At 47.6% G+C, this 22,622-nt stretch overlaps 1 protein-coding gene across 1 annotated transcript in view; it reads right to left on the minus strand.

Annotated features, from left to right (window-relative positions):
• TTC6 (tetratricopeptide repeat domain 6) overlaps window positions 1-22,622 on the minus strand; it is an 832,741-nt gene that overhangs the window by 484,659 nt on the left and 325,460 nt on the right. Inside the window, exons 12-13 of the mRNA XM_029598902.1 lie at window positions 21,467-21,941; window positions 19,392-19,521 (exon numbers count right to left, since the gene is read on the minus strand). Of these exons, the coding sequence (XP_029454762.1) occupies window positions 19,392-19,521; window positions 21,467-21,941 (605 nt within the window). The remainder of the gene's footprint in view (window positions 1-19,391; window positions 19,522-21,466; window positions 21,942-22,622) is intronic.

Consider the following 22,622-nt stretch of genomic DNA (forward strand, 5'->3'; position numbering starts at 1 on the left):
CCTATATGACCTGGAAAAGGAAATTTCGGTGCTCCTACCTCTGAATTATAGCACTCCTCTTCATATAATTATATTTTCAGGTAATATGCGAACCTTTATTATATCTTATTCTCCACATTCTATATAGGGCCTTCAACTCTTATAGGTTCTCTTGCATTAATAAATGATCTTAGCTGAACTGGATCAAAATATATGAATCTATTATTATTCAATCTAACGATACATTCACTTGGATATCTTACTATAATATCAGCTCCAAGGTGTCTAACTTCCTGACGCATTAATAAAAAAAAATTTTCTGCGCAACTGAGTTTCCCTTGCAATATCTGGGTAAACCCAGACATTTCCTCCTAGAAAATTTTTAAATCTATTACGAAAGAAATGTTTCAAAAGTGAATCTCTATCAGAAGGAAATATAAATGATACCAACAATGTTCCCCTAAATTCAATTTGATCCTCCATAGACTGTCTATCAATTCTGTAATGTTGCCTCTATCTCCTTGCAACTCTTTAACATTTCCTTGTAATGTATTATTTTCTCTCTTTCCTTCATTTAAAAAGTAAATTTTGCAATTGGCGGTATAGCCTCTCAAGGAAATAGTAATACTTCTGTGATATACCTCTTAAAGGTATCCAAGGGTAAATTTAACCTTACAGAGGGAAAGTTCACAATTCTTAAATTTTTATACCTAATCTCATTTTCAAGGCTTTCTATTTTTCTAGAATGTAATGTTTCTCCTTGCATTACTTTACTTTGTTCTTCCTGCAGTTGTAACACCTATTTTTCTATTACATTGACTTTATTTGTATTAGCATTAACAACTGGTTCTAATTGACAGCTATGATTTTTTGTTTCTGACATTATATTTGCCAACAGAATGTTAGTAGATTCTAAGGAAGTTAGAGCCTTCCATACAGATTCCAATGTAATTTCCTGTTTTTTTTAACCAATTGCAAAACTAATGTTGTACCATATTCAAGTCCTCTCTATCAACTGGTGAAAAAGTCCTTGGTACAGATTCTGGAATTTCCCTCCTGGCTCCACTCAAGATCTGCTGACACAGCTGGGGGTTTCCTCCAGATTCTCCGATGAACTTATTAGCGGCTCCTTCAGCATCCTTCTTCACCCCGAATGGAGTAAACTCAGTCACCAAATTCGGGGGACTGGCTAACCCTGAAATCTGATGCTGGTGGTCGCTCGGATGAGAGGGAGTCTCTGGAGCTCTGGGGCTTAGAGATGTATGAGAGTCCAAACCAGAAGATGCGTGCTCTACGCCTTGCAATGTAACAGACGGCCTACTCGGAGTAGGAGTGTTCACAGGAGAGAAAAGTCCTGTTATTGTAGATTGTAGGGATGTTGTTATTGGAGTAGTCGGGGTCTCTACTCAAATTCTCCCTTTATGTTTAGTATGTGGCATTTATTTAGGAAAATTTATAATCTTAACAGTTTGTTTTTTCTCAATCCAAAATTTACTCACGGTTTGAAGCACCGATAGAGGTAGAAGAGGAGATATTCCTTGGTTTAATAAACTTTATATTCAAATAAGTGGAAGTTTAATCGTCCAAGCGAATCCAAAACCAGACAAAGCCGAACAAGACAAAGCCGTGCACGCACCTTTATCGCACGCGGCATCGTCTGCGCACCGACATCAGCTGTGCGCCGCAGAAAGGCAATGTCTCTGGGGTAAGTGACGTCAATGTCACGTCAAGTGACGTCAATGTCTCAGGCAAAAGGCGTCTCACAGGAAACAGTCCTCCGATGTAAAAGAATGCCGTCGGGGCCAGCTACCGCTCGACCCCCGGTGCAAATGATATTCTCCCACTTCACCTCAGGAAAGAATCAGTGAAGGCATTTTAAATACCTTCCTGAGTCCGGGGTAAGTGATGTCAACATCTCAGGCAAAAGGCGTCTCACAGGAAACAGTCCTCTGATGTAAAAGAATGCCATCGGGGCCAGCTACCACTCGACCCCCAGTGCAAATGATATTCTCCCACTTCTCCTCCAAAACAGTTGGTTTTAATTGGTGTGCCGTGACTTTCAAGGGAAGAAGAAATCCTGCTTAGAGTAACAAAAAGAACTATATTTTCATAACCAAGTAGATAGAAGGAAGAAACAATTGTGTAGATTTCCTGAAATACTTTGTTCTTTCCAAATAGAAATGTAAAGCTTTTCTACTTTCCACTGAGGATGTGCTGATGATGTGTGAGCTTTTAGAAAGAATGGCGAAAGATTAAAAATTGATTCAGATGAAAGTGAGAAACTATTTTTGGTGGGAATTTAGGTGAGTTCTCAAAATAATTTTATTTAGGAATATTTGCATATACAGTGGGTAGGTTACTAGTGCTTGAAGTCCATTTATTCTTCATGCAGCATTATTGCTACAAGAAAATGTAATTTCCAAGTCATCCATTTAATTTCTGTAGTTGCCAAAGGCTCATAAAGAATTCTCATTAGTTGGGAAAGAATTACATTGAGGTCTAATTGCCAAAGCAGAGTTGCTTACCTGTAACAGGTGTTCTCACAGGACAGCAGGATGTTAGTCCTCACATATGGGGACATCATCAGGATGGAGCCAATAAGAAAATTATTACTTACCTGCTAATTTTCGTTCCTGTAGTACCATGGATCAGTCCAGACCGTGGGTTATGTCCCCAATCCAGCAGATGGAGTCAGCCCAAAGCTTTGAGGGGGCGTCACCATAAGTACTTCTACCCCCTCTGCAGGAGTTCAGTATCGAGTATATCAAAGCCCGAGTAAACAGAAACCCCCGAATTGGATCAAGTTTAAACAAGACGGCAACAATAAGCCGCTGATTCTAAATAGAGAAACTGGAACCATCCCACCAACGGGTGGGAGGTCATGAGTATAGCATGTCAACCCCCAAGAGAACGGTGACAAACAGTGAAAACTGGGAACACGTGAAAAACAGCAGTAAAGACACTACCATACCATGAACAACAGCTGAGCAGAATTAGAACCCAAATACAGCTGAGCAGGATTAGAACCCAAATGCGGTGGGCGTCTGGACTGATCCATGGTACTACAGGAACGAAAATTAGCAGGTAAGTAATAATTTTCTTTTCCCTGTACGTACCTGGATCAGTCCAGACCGTGGGATGTACCCAAGCATCCCTAAACCGGGTGGGGTCCTGCGAGGCCTGCTCGTAGAACCTGTTCGCCAAAGTGTCCATGGACGGACGAGGCGAGGTGTAGTCTATAGTGTCTTGAGAACGTGTGCAACGATTTCCAGGTGACCGCGCTACAGATTTCTTGCGAAGAGACCGAGCGGTTCTCCGCCCAGGAGGCCGCCTGAGAGCGTGTAGAATGCGCTACAATGCCGAGCGGGGGAGTCCGCCCCACCCCAATGTAGGAAGCAGCAATGCCGGCCTTCAACCATCTGGCAATGGTCGTCTTCGAGGCCTGAGATCCCTTCCGGGGACCGGACCAAAGGACGAAGAGATGGTCAGAAGTCCGGAAATCATTCGTAGCCTCCAGGTAGAGACGCAGAGTGCGCTTGACGTCAAGGAGACGGAGAGACCGTGGCTCAGACGAAGGGAAAGATGGAAGTTCCACCGTCTGGTTCACATGGAACGCGGACACCACCTTCGGAAGGAAGGAGGGCACAGTGCGAAGCGAAACTCCAGAATCGGAGAACCGGAGATAAGGCTCTCTACACGACAGAGCCTGCAGCTCCGAAATGCGTCGAGCGGAGCAGATGGCCACCAGGAACACAGTCTTGAGAGTGAGATCCTTGATCGTCGCATTCCGCAGCGGTTCAAACGGAGGTCCCGACATGGAACGTAGTACCAGATTGAGACTCCAAGAGAGACAAGGGTCCCGCAATGGAGGTCGCAAGTGCTTGACCCCCTTGAGAAAACGGACGATGTCCGGGTGTTGTAACAGAGATCCTCCGTCACGCAGGAGGGAGCCAAGAGCGGCCACTTGAACCCGAAGTGAGTTGTAAGCGAGCCCCTTGTCCACCCCCGCTTGCAGGAACTGGAGGATCTGAGGGACAGACGCCTCCGTGGGTCTCGTGTTCTGGCCGGTGCACCACAGCTCGAACACCTTCCAGACTCGCACATTGGCCACCGACGTCGAAGGCTTCCGAGAACGCAGCAGCGTTGACACTACCGCCTCCGGGTATCCCCGTCGCCGAAGGCGGCGCCTCTCAAAAGCCAGGCCGCAAGACAGAAGAGTTCTGCCTGGTCGAAAAATACTGGTCCCTGGTGGAGGAGGCGGGGAAGATGTCCCAGACGGATGGGTCCGTCGATTACCAGGTGGAGGAGGTCCGCAAACCAAGGTCGCCTTGGCCACTCTGGCGCGACGAAGATTACAGTCCCCTGATGAGCCTCTATCCGGCGTAGTAGTCTTCCCACCAGCGGCCACGGGGGGAACGCGTATAGGAGCAGATCGGCCGGCCACGGGAGCGCGAGAGCATCGACGCCCTCCGCCCCCCGCTCTCTCCGGCGACTGAAGAAACGAGGAGCCTTGGTGTTTTGGGCGGACGCCATGAGATCCAGGTGGGGGGATCCCCACCGCCGGACGAGCAGCTGCATCGCCTCGTCGGAGAGGGACCACTCTCCGGGATCCAGAAGCTGGCGACTGAGGAAATCCGCCTGGACGTTGTCCACGCCCGCGATGTGCGAGGCCGCCAGACGGCCCAGATGCCGTTCCGCCCACTTCATCAGCATCGATGCCTCGAGCGCGACCTGCGGACTGCGAGTGCCGCCCTATCGGTTGATGTAGGCCACCGTCGTCGCGTTGTCCGATAAGATTCTGACTTCCCGATTCCGAAGGAGTGGCAGGAAGTGGAGAAGCGCCAGCCTGACCGCTCTGGTCTCCAGACGATTGATGGACCACTTCGACTCCTCCGCGGACCACGTCCCCTGCGTGGCGCTGCAGTCACAGACTGCTCCCCAGCCTACGAGACTGGCGTCGGTGGTTACCACTACCCAATTTGGTAGATCGAGGGACACGCCGCGAGCCATATTCTCCGGAACCATCCACCAGGCCAAGCTGCTCCTGGCAAACTGGGGCAGCGGGAGTATCACCTGGTAGTCCTGCGAGAGTGGTTTCCAACGGGATAGAAGTGCTCTTTGCAGAGGCCGGAGGTGCGCAAATGCCCAAGGAACCATGTCGATGGTGGAACCCATCACCCCCAGGAGCTGCAGATAGTCCCAGGAGGTGGGAGCTGGTAATGCAGAGAACCGCTGTATGTGCTCCCGCAGGGCGTGCGCCTTGTCCTGACGTAGAAAAACCGCGCCCAGACGGGTGTCGAAGGTCGCCCCCAAGAAATCCAAGCGCTGTGAGGGCACGAGGGAGCTCTTGGAGAAGTTCACCACCCATCCCAGGGACTGCAGAAACTCTATCACCCTGGCCACTGCAGCCTGTCCATGCCGAAAAGACTTCGCGCGGATGAGCCAATCATCCAGATAGGGATGAACTAGAATACCCTCCTTCCGAAGGGCAGCCGCCACGACTACCATGATCTTGGTGAAGGTGCGCGGGGCTGTTCCCAATCCGAACGGAAGCGCCACAAACTGGAAATGCTGATCCAGAATCTTGAACCGTAGAAGACAATGATGCTCCCGGCGAATGGGGATGTGAAGGTAGGCCTCCGTCAGGTCCAAGGAGGCCAGGAACTCTCCTCGATGTACCGCCGCGATCACTGATCACAGCGTTTCCATGCGGAACCGGACCACCCGAAGGGATCTGTTGACTTCCTTCAGTCCAGTATGGGGTGGAAGGAACCGTCTTTCTTCAGTACCACGAAGTAGATGGAATAATGGCCCGAGCCCACCTCTCCGGAGGGTACGGGCACAATGGCGCCTATCTCCCACAGTCTGTCCAGCGTCAACTGCACCGCCCTTCGCTTGAGGGCCGAGCCGCAGGGGGAGAAGATGAACCGTCCCTTCGGAGTGCGGACAAACTCCAACGCGTAGCCGTGTCCTATGGTGTCCAAGACCCACTGATCCGAGGTGATCCGCGCCCACTCCTCGTAGAAGAACGCCAGCCGCCCCCCAATCCTGGGGACGGTGGAGTGGGCGAGCTGAACATCATTGAGAGGACTTGGGAGAAGGTTGTCCCGCCGTGGAAGCGGGACGCGCGGGGCGGCGCCCACGAAAGGAGCGTGACCAGGGCTGTGACCTGGAGGCAGAGGGCCAAGGCGCCGCCGGTCTGTAATTCCTGTAGCGCCTTTGTGCCCTGGCTCTGGTCCGAGAGGACGAAAATGCCCTGGTGGAGCGATATCTGTCTTCCGGCAGGCGATGGACCGCGTTTTCCCCCAGAGACTTGATGATCTGGTCCAGATCCTCCCCGAACAGGAACTTACCCCTGAATGGCAGGGACCCCAGACTCGACTTGGAGGACGTGTCCGCCGCCCAGTTGCGTAGCCAGAGGAGTCGACGTGCCGCCACCACCGAGGCCATGGAGCGGGCGAGGACCCTAAAAAGATCATAGGAGGCGTCAGCCCCATACGCCACCGCAGCTTCCAGCCTATCCGCCTGGGCGGCCTCCTTGGGTGGCAACACCTGAGAAGTGAGCAGTAGCTGCACCCAGAGAAGACTGACCCGCTGGGCAAGCGAGCTGCACATCGCCGCCCGCAGCCCCACTGCGGAGACCTCGAAGACCCGCTTGAGGAAGACTTCCAACTTGCGATCCTGCGTATCCCTTAACGCCACTCCACCCGTCACCGGTATGGTCGTCCTCTTCGTGACCGCCGACACCGCGGAATCCACCCTGGGTACCTTGATGAGATCCAAAAAATCTTCCGGCAGCGGGTACAGCCTCTCCATGGCGTGGCTGCCCTTTAGAGCAGCTTCCGGGGCATCCCATTCCCTGGTGAGAAGCTGCAGGAACGACTCATGAATGGGAAAAGCCCAAGCCCTAGGCGAAGAGCTGCCAGAACCGGGTCCCCCTTCTTTGAGGAAGTGACGACAGCGGGCGCAACGGGCGCTGGCGGGTCCGGCGGGGGATCGAGGTCCAACCCCTGAATGATTTGCGGGATTAGGTCATCCAGCTCTTCCCGCTGGAAAAGTCGCAGCGTGCGCGGATCCTCTCCCTCTGAAGTGGAGTCCCCTTGTCCCGAAGCTGCCGGGTCCGACCCAGGGGAAACTGGGGCCGACCCAGTTCCCCCCGAGCCCACAGGGAGCCGGGCGTGGACTGGGAGCTGTAGGGCCCCCACGCCCGCCGGAGTGGGGGGGGCCGGATAGAGGGACGAAGGTCGCGGTAGCTTGGGTGGCGGCGGTCCCGCGGGAGCAGCCAGGTCCTGCAGGTAAGCTGTGTGCATCAGCCGGATAAACTCCGGGGAAAACCCCGGCCTACTCGGGGGGACCTCCGCGGGTGGGGGCCCCGGGGGACCCCGCCCCTGCGGGTCTTCCTCCGGATCTGTCTCCAGTAGTAAGTTCGGGGGAGAGCCCTCTGAGGCTTCCCGGTCCCCCAGCGCTGCCTGAGCTCCTTCAGGGCGCAGCGCATGCAAAATGGCCGCCGTTCCCGCCAGGAATGGGGGAGGGGCCGGCCCACGCCGCCCGGGCAAGGCTGCCAGAGGGGAAAGATGAGTGAGGGACCGAGACATGCCTTCCCCCCCGGGGAGGCACCGAGCACAGATTCCCTCCCTCGAAACGCGCGATCCAGGCTCGCCGCAGGCCGAGCAACGCGACGGCCGCAGCATCGAATCGCGAGCAAAAACAGTCCCCGGCAGCCAAAAACACCCTGGTAACCTCGGGGGGGGGGGGGGGCCGCGAGACGGAGCGCCGCTGCGGGGGGGCCCGGATGGCCTGCACTACCCGCCGAAGAAAAAGCGGCGCCGCGGGGGGGCCTTCCTGGCCGCACAACCCGCTGAGACCGATCTCCCTGCTCCCCGCTGCAGCCCACGAGGAGCCGGCAAAATGGCCGCGGGAGAGGGAGAAGACGCTGGGAGGCCGGTTCCACCGGCAGCCGCATCCAACCTAGCTGAAAAAGAAAATAACAGCAACAAAAAACAAGAAATGCCACTTACCCCGGGGAAGCAACAACTAGCGCCGGGAAAAGAGAGAGACAGAGAAGCACAACAAGGAAGCCATGCCTCTCCAATTAAGTAATTAACTTTGGGTTTTGTTTTTTTTTTTTTAAATGAAGCACAACTTGATCCAAAATAAAGCTAACAAACACAGAGAATAAAGCCCCAAACAAGGGAAGCAAAAAGAAAGGTTATAGGTAATCGGGAGCAAGCCCAGATTCCCCTACTCGCATCTGCTGGAGTCAGAAGATACTGAACTCCTGCAGAGGGGGTAGTAGTACTTATGGTGACGCCCCCTCAAAGCTTTGGGCTGACTCCATCTGCTGGATTGGGGACATAACCGACGGTCTGGACTGATCCAGGTACGTACAGGGAACACAGAATACTTTTGTCAAAGTTTCTAGAACTTTGACTGGCACCTACTAGGCATGCCCAGCATGGCACTAACCCTGCATCCAGCAGGGGTCTCCCTTCAGTCTTATGTATAGCAAAAAGAGCATGCGAAAAATAAAATAATAAATCGCAAGCGTACCCAACTCCGCGGGGTGGTGGGTGGGTTTCGTGAGGACTAACATTCTGCTGTCTTGTGAGAACACCCGTTACAGGTAAGCAACTCTGCTTTCTCACAGGACAAGCAGGATGGTAGTCCTCACATATGTGTGAATAACAAGCTGAGGATGCCCGCGCATGTACCAAAAACACCCAAAGACGTGCAACAGGCACAACAACAGGGGTGATTCTTTGGATAACAAGCAGCCTGAATATCCCAGCGGGTGCAGAAGGAAGTTGGATACGCTGAGCATAGACTGCGTAGAACAGACTGGCCAAAGATAGAATCTTGTGTACCAGCTTTGTCTATGCAATAGTGGGCTGCAAATGTATGGCGAGAACTCCAGGTTGCAGCTTTACAGATATCAATGAGAGGTACAGAACGAAGGTGTGCAACCGACGTTGCCATTGCCCTAATGGAGTGCGCCTTAACTCGTCCCTGGAGCGGAAAGCCTATTTGTTGATAGCAGAAGGAAATACAGTCCGCCAGTCAGGAGGACAGGGTCTGCTTTCCGACCGGGAGTCCCAGCTTAAGCTTATCAAAGGAAACAAAAAGATGGGTGGATTTTCTATGGACTGCAGTGCATTTCAAATAAAAGGCAAGCACACATTTGCAGTCCAAGGAATGTAGTGTCCGCTCAGCATAAAGTGAGTGGGGTTTTGGAAAGAAAGAAGGCAGTACTATGGATTGATTTAAATGAAACTGAGATAACACTTTCGGTGGAAATTTAGGATGAGTGTGAAGGACCACTCGATCATGTAGAAATTTTGTGTAAGGGGAATATGTGACCAGCACCTGTAGCTCACTTATCCTGTGAGCAGACGTTAACGCCAGAAGGAAAAGGACATTCCAAGTGATATGCCGCAACTCGCAGGAATGCAGAGGCTCAAACGGAGGTTTCATGAACTGTGCTAAAACCACATTAAGGTCCCAAGACGTGGCTGGTGGATGGAGAGGAGGCTTCAGGTGAAGCAATCCCTTCATAAAGCGCACCACCAAGGGTTGTGTCGAGATAGAGACATCCCCTGTACCCCTATGGAAGGCAGCCACCGCACTGACATGCACTCTGATAGAAGAGGTTTGTAAACCCGACTCTGAGAGATGCCAGAGGTAGTCTAAAAATTGATTTGTGGGGCAGGTAAAAGGATCTAACTCCTTTGAAGTGCACCACAATGAAAATCTTTTCCATTTAGAATGATAAAACCTTCTAATAGAAGGCTTCCGTGAAACTACCAAGTCCTGGGATACAGATTCTGAAAGATTGAGCGGTTGTAGGATCAACCTTTCAACATCCAAGCTGTCAGTGACAAGGCCTGAAGGTTGAGGGACAGATCCGAGCCCAGGGGAATCTGTGGATGCACTGAGAGATCGTGAATGATGGGAAACCATGCCTGTCGCAGCCAGTAGGGGACAATGAGAATCATTAGACCCTTGTCCGTGTGTAGCTTTACGAGAATCTTGCTGATGAGAACAAGTGGTGGGTAGGCATAGAGGAGGCCCTTCTTCCGAGATAGGGTGAACGCATCCTGAGGTGGAATTTGGCGACTGTGATGTAGGGAGTAGAAGTTGTCCACCTTGAGATTCTGAAGCGACGCGAAGAGGTCGATGGTCGGGTACCCCACTTCTGAAATATTCTGTCTGCAACTACAGGGTTGAGGGACCACTCGTGGGGCTGGAATTCCCAACTGAGATTGTCCGCTAGAACATTGTCCACACCTACCAGGTAGGTCGCTCTGAGAAGCATAGCCTGAGATAGAGCAAAAGCCCAAATCTGTGCTACCTCCTGACATAGGAGGTAGGATCCGGTTCCCCCATGCTTGTTGACGTACCACATTGCTACCTGGTTGCCCATTTGGATCAGGATTGTTTTGTTGGACAAACAATCCTGAAACGCAGAGAGAGCATATCTGATTGCTCAGAGCTCCAGAAAATGTATTTGATGTTGCGACTCCTCTGCTGACCAGGTTCCCTGAGTCTGCAGGCTGTTGACATGTGCTCCCCAACCTAGAGTGGAAGCATTGGTCATCAAGATTATTTCAGGTTCTGGAGCTTGAAAGGGTAGACCTTTAAGTAAATGGGACTCCAGGATCCACCATGCCAGTGAGAGACGAAGTCACCTGGTGATACGGACAATGTTGGACATTGGATGATGTGCCTGTGACCACTGGGACTTTAATGTCCACTGAGTTACTCGCATGGCTAGACGAGCCATTGGGGTTACATGGACCGAGGACGCCATATGACCCAGCAAGACTAGTAGATGACGATCCATCGTGGTTTGACGAGACTGTACATCCCGCGCCAACGATGCCAGTGTGTGAGCTCGGTCCCTGGGAAGAAAAGCCCTTCTTGGATTGTGTCGAGATCCTCTCCGATAAAGGAGAGGAACTGAGACGGAATCAGGTGAGTTTTCTGATAATTGATTAGAAATCCCAATGATAGTAGTAGCTGCACTGTAAGGTGGAGGGAGTGAAGAACTCCTTCCGATGACTGAGCTCTCAGCAACCAGTCATCCAGGTAAGGATAGACATGAGTGCCCAATCTTCTTAAGTATGCGGCTACTACTGCCAGGCATTTCGTGAAGACACGAGGGGCTGACGCAAGGCCGAATGGAAGAACCCTGTACTGGAAATGTTGGTCTCTGACCAGGAAGCAGAGGTATTTTCTGTGAGACAGGGTATTTGCGATATGCATGTATGCACGACTTTTAGGTCTCGAGAGCAAAGCCAATCCCCCTGTTGGAGAAGTGGAAGTAAGGAGCCCAAAGTTACCATCCGAAACTTCTCTCTCCAAAGATGTTTGTTCAGAGCCCGAAGGTCTAATATCGGGCGAATACATCCTGTCTTTTTTGGAATTAAAAAGTATCGGGAGTAGAATCCGAGTGCCCTCTGGGAAACAGGAACCAGTTCTATGGCATTTGCTTGCAGAAGGGAAGTTATTTCTTCCTGCAGATGATGACAGTGGTCGGATGAGGTCCACCCCAGCTGAGGTGGACTGTCCAACGGGACGGAGAGGAAATTTAGATGGTAGCCTTGAGCTACGACTGATTGTACACACCGGTCTGTGGTGATTTTTAGCCACATGGTGGAGAAGTGGCATAGCCAGCCGCCAACAGGCAGATTTGGCAGAGGGGGATGATATTCACTCTTGAGTTGGAATTAAAATCCTGCCGCAGGAGTAGGCTGGACAGGAGGTTGAGTTTTTTGAGCCAGAGGCTGGCGTGGTGCAGATTTCTGGAATGGCCAGGACGGGAGAGCCTGTGTCGATGGTGGATTACATATCCGGGCTTTGTACGCTGTTCATTTAGCTTCTCATCTGAATGGGTGCTTGGAGGGAGCTGAAAATTCAGCATGAGGGGCCGAGAGCTGATGGAGTGTTTCATTGTGGTCCTTCAGTTGGGCCACCATCTTCTGGATTTTTTCACCAAACAGGTTATCCCCTGTGCATGGGAGGTCAGCTAAATGATCCTGTACCTCCGGGTGGAAATCGGAGGACTTCAGCCAAGTCCATCGGCAAGCGCTGATACCAGCCGCTGATAATCGGGAGGCCGTATCGAAGATATCATACTCTAATCTGACCTCATGTTTTCCAGCGTCGAAGCCTTTTTTTAATGATGGAGTTCAGCTGTTCTTGAAGCTGCTCTGGGAGAGACTGTCTAAAGTCCTGTAGTTGTTTAAACAGGTTTCGGTTGTACTGTATCATATATAGCTGATATGACACAATACGCGAGATGAGCATAGCCCCGTGAAACACCCTGTGGCCTAAAGCATCAAGAAACTTCTGCTCCTTCCCAGGCGATGCCGAGGAATGGGGCTTTGGCTGCTTGGCTCTCTTCTGGGCGGACTCCACCACCACTGACTGATGTGCCAATTGTATCTTTTGGAAGCCCGGGGAAGGCTGGACTAGGTAGATTGCATCCGTATTACAGTTCACTGGAGGAACCATTCCAGGATGCTCCCAGTTTCGCTGCATCAAATCCAGTAGGACCTCATGGACTGGGACGGGCATGATTTCCTTCGGAGGATCTAGGAACTGAAGTACTTCCAGCATTTTATGCCTGGAATCCTCTTCTGTCTGCAGTGTGAAGGGAATAGTCTCCACCATCTCCTTGATAAAGCTAATAAAGGAGAGGTCTTCTGGTGGAGACTTGCGCCTTTCCACTAGAGGTGATGTCTCCGACGCAACCTCAGTTGAGTCCTGGGATTCAGATGAATCGTCTGTCCATGGATCATAAGGTTGATCCCCTGCATCCATCGGTGGTCTTATTGGAAAACCTGGAACTCCTCCAGCCGGAGGAGGTCTTGGCATTGAAGGTATCGGTGCCGGCATCGATGGACCTAGCCTTGGCATCGATAAATCGAGGTCCGATATCGGTACCGGGCGCAAAGGCACCAATGGCATTGGGGACTTCACCGATGTCCTCAGTCAGGGGTACTCCGAAAGGCCCCGGAACGGGCTCCGGCCTCGATGCGTCCTCTTCTCCCTATGAAAGTGGGATGGGCGTCGATGGAGCCATGGGGATCGTGATTTTCTCGGTGCCACCGGCAGGGCACCGATAAGCAAATCAAGTTTATCCAGGAGAGGAAGCAGCATTGGTGGCATTGGTGCCGGTTCCGGCATGGGCACCGATGCTGGCGTCGATGGTCTCGGTAGGCTTTGGACAGCCTAGACCACTGCCTCTTCCACCACCCGGTGCAATTCCTCTTGGAGCGCTGGGGTGGTGAGCCCCAGGTCCGGAGTGGGAGGCATGGCGGGCAATACCAGAGGGTCCACCAGTCCTGGTGGAGTCTCGGTAGCCGCACCCACCCGAAGGCGAGGGACGACTCAGTGCATCCGGCTTCAAGGGCAACTTATGCTCCTCAGCCCAGTTCTTCTTCTTCGGTGGCTCACTTGATGACACCACTGGTGTTGAGGAAGTCAAAGGCTCCGGTCTCCGATGTTTGTGTCGGTGCTTCTCCCGGTGCTCCACTTTATCCGACTCCGGCATCGATGAAAGAAACGCCGAAGATTGAGATACTGATCGGGACTCTTCTGCCTCGGAGTGACACCAGTGCTTCGCCAGGGATGGAGTCGATGGCGCCTGTGGAGACGGATGCTGAAATAAAAGCACCATTTTTTTCCAGTCATGCCCGACAGCCCTTTGGGTCATTTGGGCACAATTGGTACATGTCTCCACGTCGTGCAATGGTCCGAGACATAATACACAGACCAGATGAGGGTCCGTGATTGACATAGTCCTCGGACAGACAGGGCACCGACGAAAACCCGTTGCCATCGTGGCCATCGAAAAATTTAGGCCGGTCGCGGATGGTGCCGAAAAGGCCCACAGCAGTCCCCGCCGGGAACCGACCGAAAAACGGGGCAAACTTATCATACGACTCGACAATCAACGGCGGAGAAGGGAGACCCCTAGGGGGTATAAACCTTTGCAAGTTTTGAAGTAAATTTCCTGAAAAGAAAATTCCTGTCAGGAACTGTGAAAAGCTCCAAAAATCCGTGTGGCTATAGCTGCGCGGAAGAAAAGAGACTGAAGGGAGACCCCTGCTGGATGCAGGGTTAGTGCCATACTGGGCATGCCCAGTAGGTTCCAATCAAGTTCTAGAAACTTTGACAAAAGTATTCTGTGATTGGCACCATCTTGATGATGTCACCCATATATGAGGACAACCATCCTGCTTGTCCTGTGAGAAGGAGGAGTTCTTACTGGAGGATTTAAATGAAGAAAACTTTTATGAATCTTCTTGATTCTATTGGTAGTTGAGTTATAGGTACACCATGTGCATAGTAATGGTATGCTGCAATTCCTCTGAAATCAATTTTTGCTGAGTTTGATTTCAATACTGAATTGGACAGATTGAAAGAAGTACTGAAACAATGATGATGGAACACTACTAGGATAATAGTCTCCCTTTAAAATTACAGAAACTTTTAGTAGTGAGGTTTCTAGCTGCTAATATAATTGGCTTTGCTTGGGAGGTTCATTACTACTTTGCTTTTGTTGTGTCCGTCAGTGCCCGACACCCTCTCTCTGCCCTCCTTACCTCTCTGGCGCCTCCCTCTCCTTCAGCGGGAAGACTAGGTGCCACAGTGTCCATTTGCCAAGGACCCTCAGGCGTTCCCAGACCGGCTCGACGCTGCAATCACCATGTTTCCTGGAGGCCCAGGGGCGCGCGCGCGGCACAGCCCCAATTGAAGTACCGGCATTGGCGCTTCTCGGGGGCGTTCCCCTGAAGATCTCGGGGGCGTTCCCCTGAAGATGATGTCACCCGCGACGGATATTTAAGGTCTTGGAATTTGCTAACACATCGAGTTAGCAGGGACATGTATTGACAACAGACTCACTTTCTCTGTCTAAGCTACTCTGCCTCCTCGGACTTACCAGAGGTACCTGCTCCTCGGGGGCCTCGCTCTCTCCTTGTTTTTTTCAGGTGACAGTCTGGAACCGGTACTCGCTCTTCGAGGGCCCTCATCCAAGACTTACTTCGTATACTCTTCTGCCTGGAAGTCTTCACTACCAACTATCTCAGCGAGTTACCATCGTTCTCTCTGAGCTTTCCCTGGAACCAGGTACTCGCCCTTCGAGGCCTATACTTTCCAGCTCCTGGGCTTCATTGGGACATTGTGTGAGTGTTACATCTGCATATCCTGCCTACTCACTATATCTCAGTCTCTCTTCAGCTCAGCCTCCAGGGATCACTGTTCCAGTATCTGAGGGACTACAGCCCAGCCAGGCTTGCCAGCTCACTACTGCCATCTCTGGTGGTTCAGTATACTATCTAATAAAGAACTAGTGTGTGTTTGTCTCCTATCTCTGAGCCTGACCGGTGATCCCTCTCGGGATCATTCCCCGGGGGCGTGGTCATCTGCCACTGGTCCAAGAATCCACCATCAACTCTCATATATAACTACAAATCCCGAAAGGATTGTTAACTACTATCTGATTGCTCCTCCCATCAGGCATCAGATCGCTCTATGGTGAGATCGCACCTTGAATACTGTGTACAATTCTGGTCGCCGCATCTCAAAAAAGATATAGTTGCGATGGAGAAGGTACACAGAAGGGCAACCAAAATGATAAAGGGGATGGAACAGCTCCCCTATGAGGAAAGGCTGAAGAGGTTAGGGCTGTTCAGCTTGGAGAAGAGACGGCTGAGGGGGTATATGATAGAGGTCTTGAACGAGTAGATGTGACTCGGTTATTTACACTTTCGAATAATAGAAGGACTAGGGGGCATTCCATGAAGTTAGCAAGTAACACATTTAAGACTAATAGGAGAAAATTCTTTTTCACTCAACGCACAATGAAGCTCTGGAATTTGTTGCCAGAGGAGGTGGTTAGTGCAGTTAGTGTAGCTGGGTTCAAAAAAGGTTTGGATAAGTTCTTGGAGGAGAAGTCCATTAATGGCTATTAATCAATTATACTTAGGGAATAGCCACTGCTATTAATTGCATCAGTAGCATGGGTTCTTCTTAGTGTTTGGGTAATTGCCAGGTTCTTGTGGCCTGGTTTTGGCCTCTGTTGGAAACAGGATGCTGGGCTTGATGGACCCTTGGTCTGACCCAGCATGGCAATTTCTTATGTTCTTATGTTCAGAACAGATTGCTAACTCTCTAGCAGATCAATAACAGATTGCTAACTCCCTAGCAAATCCAGAACAGCTTTCAACATTTTTGTGTGAGTGCCAAGGACTGGAGATTGGGATGGAAAAAACAACCTTAGAATTCAGTTAAGAGATCTAGAAAGATTGAAAGATGAACTGGACAAGTTATGACTAACCTTTGAAATCACAGAAACCATATTTTGCAAGATCAGAAAAGAGCTATGAATCTCATCTTTCCCTTGTCCCTTCTTAGCTTTAATAAAGTCTTTGAGATAAGCAAAACTGGAAGACTTTTGTATTATTGGATGAGGAATGCATCCAGTACATGCACTTCGACTTTTGGTCTTTTGAAGCAGTATAGAAATATGAAAAAATATCTATGAGAGAAGGTTTCTATTTATGGAAAAGATTTAGAGACCATTCATGAGGTTCAAGTCTACAACCAAGAGTGCTAGCACATTGTCCATGCCCGGGAGGTAGATTGCTGATAATGTGATGTCCCTTTGATTTCCCTAGGTCCAAATCTTGACTGCTTCTCTACATAGGATTGTGGAGCCTGAGCCTTCCTGATTATTTATGTAGAACATGGCTATTTGATTGTCTGTAGGAATCTGGCCAGATGAGATTTGTATCCAACTTTTGAATACGAGAACAGACTTGTAGATAGTCCTGAGTTCCAATAAATTAATGAGATGACCTGCCTCTTGTATAGTCCAGATTCCCTGAGAAAAAATGTTGTTTGGATGAGCACTCCACTCTAGAGGAAATGCATCAATGGTGTGCTCAATTGCTCATGCCCCATCAGTGCCCAATTTCAAAATGGCATCAGCTGAGCCACACCTCTCCTTTGCATGACATGAGGAACAAAAAAGAGCTGCAGATCAGCAGGCACCATCTTGAATATCGGCACCAGCAGGGCAAAAGCTATTTGGAATTGCTCCTGTCCCTGAAGACCTTGACTTGCCCAAGTGCAGGGATTTGGGCGGCCTGAAGCTGTTTAGATTTGGGCAGGGAGAGGGTTTAGATGAGCCTGCTGCTAAGCCTCAGTACTGCATGCAAAAAGAGCACACTATGAGCCATGAGTACACACTATTTGCAAATAGTGGATGGTATTTGCAATCAGTGAATGATATTTGCAATTAGATCACACTATTCACCTTGAGCACATGTGCATAGTGGCCACCAAGACAAACATACAAACACTAGAGCCACAGGGATCATATTCAGCAGGCCAGGTTTTGGACAGTCATCTGCATAAAGTTAGCCGAGTAACTTATCCTGTATATTCAGCAGGATAAATGTCCTACTCATATACTAGCATAAAGTTATCCGGCTACATATAACTGGATAACTTAAACCATAACCTGCCAGCGTTTCACTGTGGACGATTAGGCCTAAAGTTATCTAGCCTTCTTTGGCCGGATAATCTGCCATTTAACCTGATATATTCAAAAGATATCTGGTTAAATGGCAATCCTTATTAAAAAAAACAACACATGATGGACTCCCTGGCCGATGGACTCCCTGGCCGATGCAACCCCCACCACAAAAGTACAACCCCAACCTCCCAGCTAGCCAGAACCCCCCAACCTCCCTGAAATTAATAAAATAATCACATATTGAAACCTGCAGTTCTCCCCCCCACTAAACATAAAATCAATATGGGCTTCTCAGTCTCCCATATCGACACCCTCCCCCCCGAAGCCCACCCACTTAGTACCTTAATAGCAGTCGCCTTTATCTCCCCAGGAACGCAGTACAAAGTGATCCCAAGCCACTTCCACCATTACTATAGTACTAGCACCGGAAACAACGCTGGGATGAACATTTGTACTGCTTCCAATGTTTTCTTTGGGCTGAATTTTCAAAACAATTTTAGGTGAATTTTAAAAGCCCGATGTGCACCAAAACTGGGAGATAAATGAATATGTTGGGCCGGCACACGCTGAGCGTATTTTAAAAGCTGCCCGAGTACATACATATCTCCTAGAAAATGCACAAATAATAAAGACCCAAAAAGTGGCAGGACATGGGTGTGGTCTCTGCTGGGCATGGGCATTCCTGGATTTATGAATGAAACCAGAGCATAAAAGCAATCGCACATTAGGATCCCTTACCATGTAACTTTATTTCTGCTATGGATGGCGTGTAAGTCATAAAACAAAAAAATATAGGTATGTCAGCAGGGTTTTAAGAATCAGGGTTAAGAGGGGAACAGGAAGGCTATTTAAATAGTGGGGTTAGGAAATTCTATCCCTTACCTGGGTGAACTGGAATGACGTGGTTTAACTGGTAATTGCATAGGTGCGCGTTTCTATTAAAGTCCCCCCACTTATGAGGTAGAGGGAGCATTTGTGCGCACACGCGCGTGTCCACATAAAATTGTGCGCACATGTACATGCATTCAGCCTATTTCATATCATGCACATATTTATAAAATTGATGCGTCTCTGGATGCGAGCCGGCATACGCGCGTATATGTGCGCCCACGTGGCTGTTTCAAAGTAGGTGTCCCAATGTGCATAGAGGATCATTTAAAAGCCCAGGTGTAAATGTCCATACAAACATTTATGTGCATGCTTTTGAAAACTGAAAGTACATGTGCCCCCAACTCTGCCTCTGTGAACGCCTCTTTTCATAAAAATTTGTAAGAAATTGTTTCCGCACAGACTTTTACTTGTACACCCTAAAGAAGAACCTCAGGATAATTTTTATCTCAAGGTAATTTTTAAAAAACTCATCTACATGCATAACATCTTTTGAAAATTACCCCCATAAAACACAGTTTTGTACACATAAATGGGCTATTTTGCCTGGGTGGTTATATGCTAAAAATTATGCATAGAAGCAATTCCGCATGTATTTTTACCTGCACCATAAAGAAGGGTTCTGGGGGGCAGAGCTGAGGCAAGGATAGCATTTATGCACATACTTTTGAATTTCCAAATATGTGCATAAATCTACTCACACACATTTACATCTGCTATCAAGGATTTTAAATGTGTTTGCATATGTCTCACTGTATATGACAAGCACTGTCTAATTTTCAAAGTGGACATATGTGTATCTTACAAATTTGGGCTAAAGCTTGCAGGTACTTTGTACACGCAAGCTTTAGCCCTCCCAAGACTGCTGAAAAGCACCTTCCCTAAAAATATATTACTGTAATACAGGAAAGCATACGTGTACCACTCAAATGCTTCTATTCAGTGAGACCACAAACCTTAATCTGTGATAATATACCTGCATGGTTTCTGTTGTATTTTATTATAAAATTCAGGTCATTCAAGGCATCTTCAGATTGGTTTTGTAAAAGGAAAATTAAATGTCGGTGCCAATAAGCATCAAGCAGCATTGGTTCTAGGAGTATAGCCTATGTCAGGAAAAAAATAAAGCATAAAAAAATCTACTTATAAATAAAATACAAGCACAAATTGCAGTCATGTTGCAATGGAGAAAAGACAAACAGCTTGACAAACAGTAACTGAACTTCCTCAGGTCAAATGACTATGGAATTCTTTTACAGTCCTGTTCTTTCCTAACATATATTGTCACTTGTCACTGCCACACTGATAAAATCCTCTCCACACTGAAACAGTTTCTCTCAAACGTATTGCACCCTATTTTCCACATACATTTACAAAGCCTCTGTCATACTCATTTCTGACACCCATACACAGACTCTCTCAAAAAAATTCATAAAGCTTCTGTCACACATATAACCACTAGCATTCTCACACATGCAGTTTTTGTCATGTGTATATACAGCCTGTCACATATATACAGCTTTTACTAAACACATTTTCACACATACTTTATCACAATCTCACATATTCATCTATGCCTCTGTTCTAAACTTCCTCTGTTGTCTCTCTTCTAGTCTCCCAAGCTTTTATCTTTTTCACCAAATTCATATCCACATCTCCTATTCCATTCCCTAGCTACTACCTCCTACCTGCCTCAACCTCCTAATTTCATGTCTCCCATTATTCTCCTCAGTTTGTATATCCATGCCTCCCTCCCTACTTCAATTTACTGCTCATTCCTCCCATTTCTTCTCCAACATTTATGCCAACGCCTCCCATCCCTCTCCCTATTTCTTGTTCTCATTTATTACATCCCCATCTTCATCTTTTATCATCTAATCACTTCCTAATCCTAATTCTTCTTTTACAATGCTTATTTTTAAAAATGGATAAGGAAGTTGCAGTCCAACTCTGAGACATCATTTTGATTTTTTAAAGGCAACAAAATACCAGTGCCCAGTTGGCAATGAAGCTTTTTTTTTGGGAGGTGGTGGGGAGGTTCTTTAGCTTTTTAATCAAGGTTATTTATCAGCTTTTACTATAGATTGGCTTTAAAAGTTTCCAATAATCATTATGTTACTTGATGTTATACCTTAGTATCAGTATTGGAAATGTAGTTCAGAAGGTTACATTTTGTATGATGCAAATAGCCTTCTGAAATATACATCCCATTACGTCTGGTGAGCTCTGCATGGTTTGAATATCTGTGACATGACTTGGGTACAGAGTATACCATAGTACTAAACTGTGCCATAAATCCTGAATGCTTACTTTATGTAAATATAATATGTTACAAGACAACCAGGCTTCTAGAAAGGATCAAATGTTTCTTTTCAGTGTTTTCAAGTGCGCATGGTAACTTATTACATGTTTTGATGATGTTAAATCTTTGTCTAACATTCAAATACCATCTAACAATTTGGGTAATGTGAAAGAATGATGTTAGAGAAGGGATAATCTTTAAGGACCATTCATTTTCTAGACTAAGAGGTAATATATATTGCACTGATTTTACACAATTAATAAAAGACACTAAAAATAGAGGCTGGTGATACCTTACAGATTAACCAATTTATTGAGGCATGAGCTTTCATGAGCAAGGCAACATGGACTCTTCTCCTCAAAAACTCACGCCTCAATAAATCAGTCTATAAGATGACATCAGTTTCTTTGTTGTTTCTAACAGAAGAGAAAACTAAGTAATTGATTGACTTCCAATACTGAAAACAAAAGATGCTGTTCAGAACTGAGCAATCTAAAGACTGTTGCACTGGTCATATGATTAGAGGAAAACATTCAAAATGGTGATAACAAAAATAAGTCCGTCCCCCACCCTCCTATACCTGAAATGTAAATGGTGCAGATGGGAATTCAAACATAGATTTTGGGAGTCACAGAAAAAGATGAAATTGTGACCTGAAATCTATAAAATAATCTAGAACATACTAGGGGATAGAATCAAGCAGTGAATTATATGCTATCATGGTTTTTGATACTCTGGATTCAACATACCTTGTTCAGATCATTCAAGGCCTCCTTTAGCTTCCCAAGTTTTCTTTTCAGTGCTCCACGACTGAAATAATCAAATACTGAAGTCTCTCCTTGCTCTTCTATACGTTTTGTTAGTCTTTTAACTTCTGCTTCCAGTTCAACAGGTGTTGAACTGTCTAATAGGACAGGGCTCACACAGTCAATCAGCCTTATTGTCTGCACGGTTTCTTTTCTTTTTGATCCCAGCTGGTCCAAGTCAATAGTTATTTCCTCAGGACTCTCTGGTCTACTGGGTGGGAAGATCTCATCAAACCATGTGTTCCAGATATCTCTGACCCATTCACGAGCAACAAAATCGGGAGGAATTCCACCTCGGTTTTCTGCAAATTTCTCAAAGTCTAAAACAATAGGCAAGCTAGGATTCCGATAATGTTTAAGCTTCTTTGGAACTTTAAAGGGGTCACAATGAATGCTGAGCATTGACAAGGACTTAGAGCTAATTTGGGGATAAAAAAATTGAAAAGTATAGCTTAGGTTACAATAAATTCTTATTTCTGACAAAACAAATACCCCAAAATACTAATCAATGTGTTGTCTATACACATATTGTTACATATTTCTTTAAGTTACACAGAGCCTTAGACTCATTTCTTTTCAATCTTCACTGTATAATTATACTACCCCACCAATACCTGATTTATTGAATGCTTCTGCCAAGCACATGCTCCACATAACACTCATTCTTTATTGGCAATCCTTTAGAGGGAAATTTTCAAATAGCCTGATCAGAGCTAAAGTCTGCAGGCAAACTCCACCCTACCCTCCCTCTTATTAGTGGATGTAATCGAGCAGCACACATACTTTTACACACATTGGACCCCTGTTCATTTTCAAAAGGTGATTTCCACACATAAACTAGGCTTTATGTGTATGTATATTTTTTAAAAGTCAGCTTCTTTTGTAGTAGATTTGGGCCAAGTAATCCTGTTTAAAGTAAAGATGTACTAAAAATGAAATTTTCATTTCATGAATATTTTTAAAAATATTTGGTAAAATTCAAATATCTGTAAAAATATTCAATATGCACTTTTAATAGAAAAATTACCAAATGAAAACATGAAAGCTGGGAAAGCACATTTTTTTCATAGCATTTTGCAATAAAAAAGGAATATTACAA

This window comes from Rhinatrema bivittatum, chromosome 4 (genome assembly GCF_901001135.1).
Source record: "Rhinatrema bivittatum chromosome 4, aRhiBiv1.1, whole genome shotgun sequence".
NCBI classification, from domain to species: domain Eukaryota; kingdom Metazoa; phylum Chordata; class Amphibia; order Gymnophiona; family Rhinatrematidae; genus Rhinatrema; species Rhinatrema bivittatum.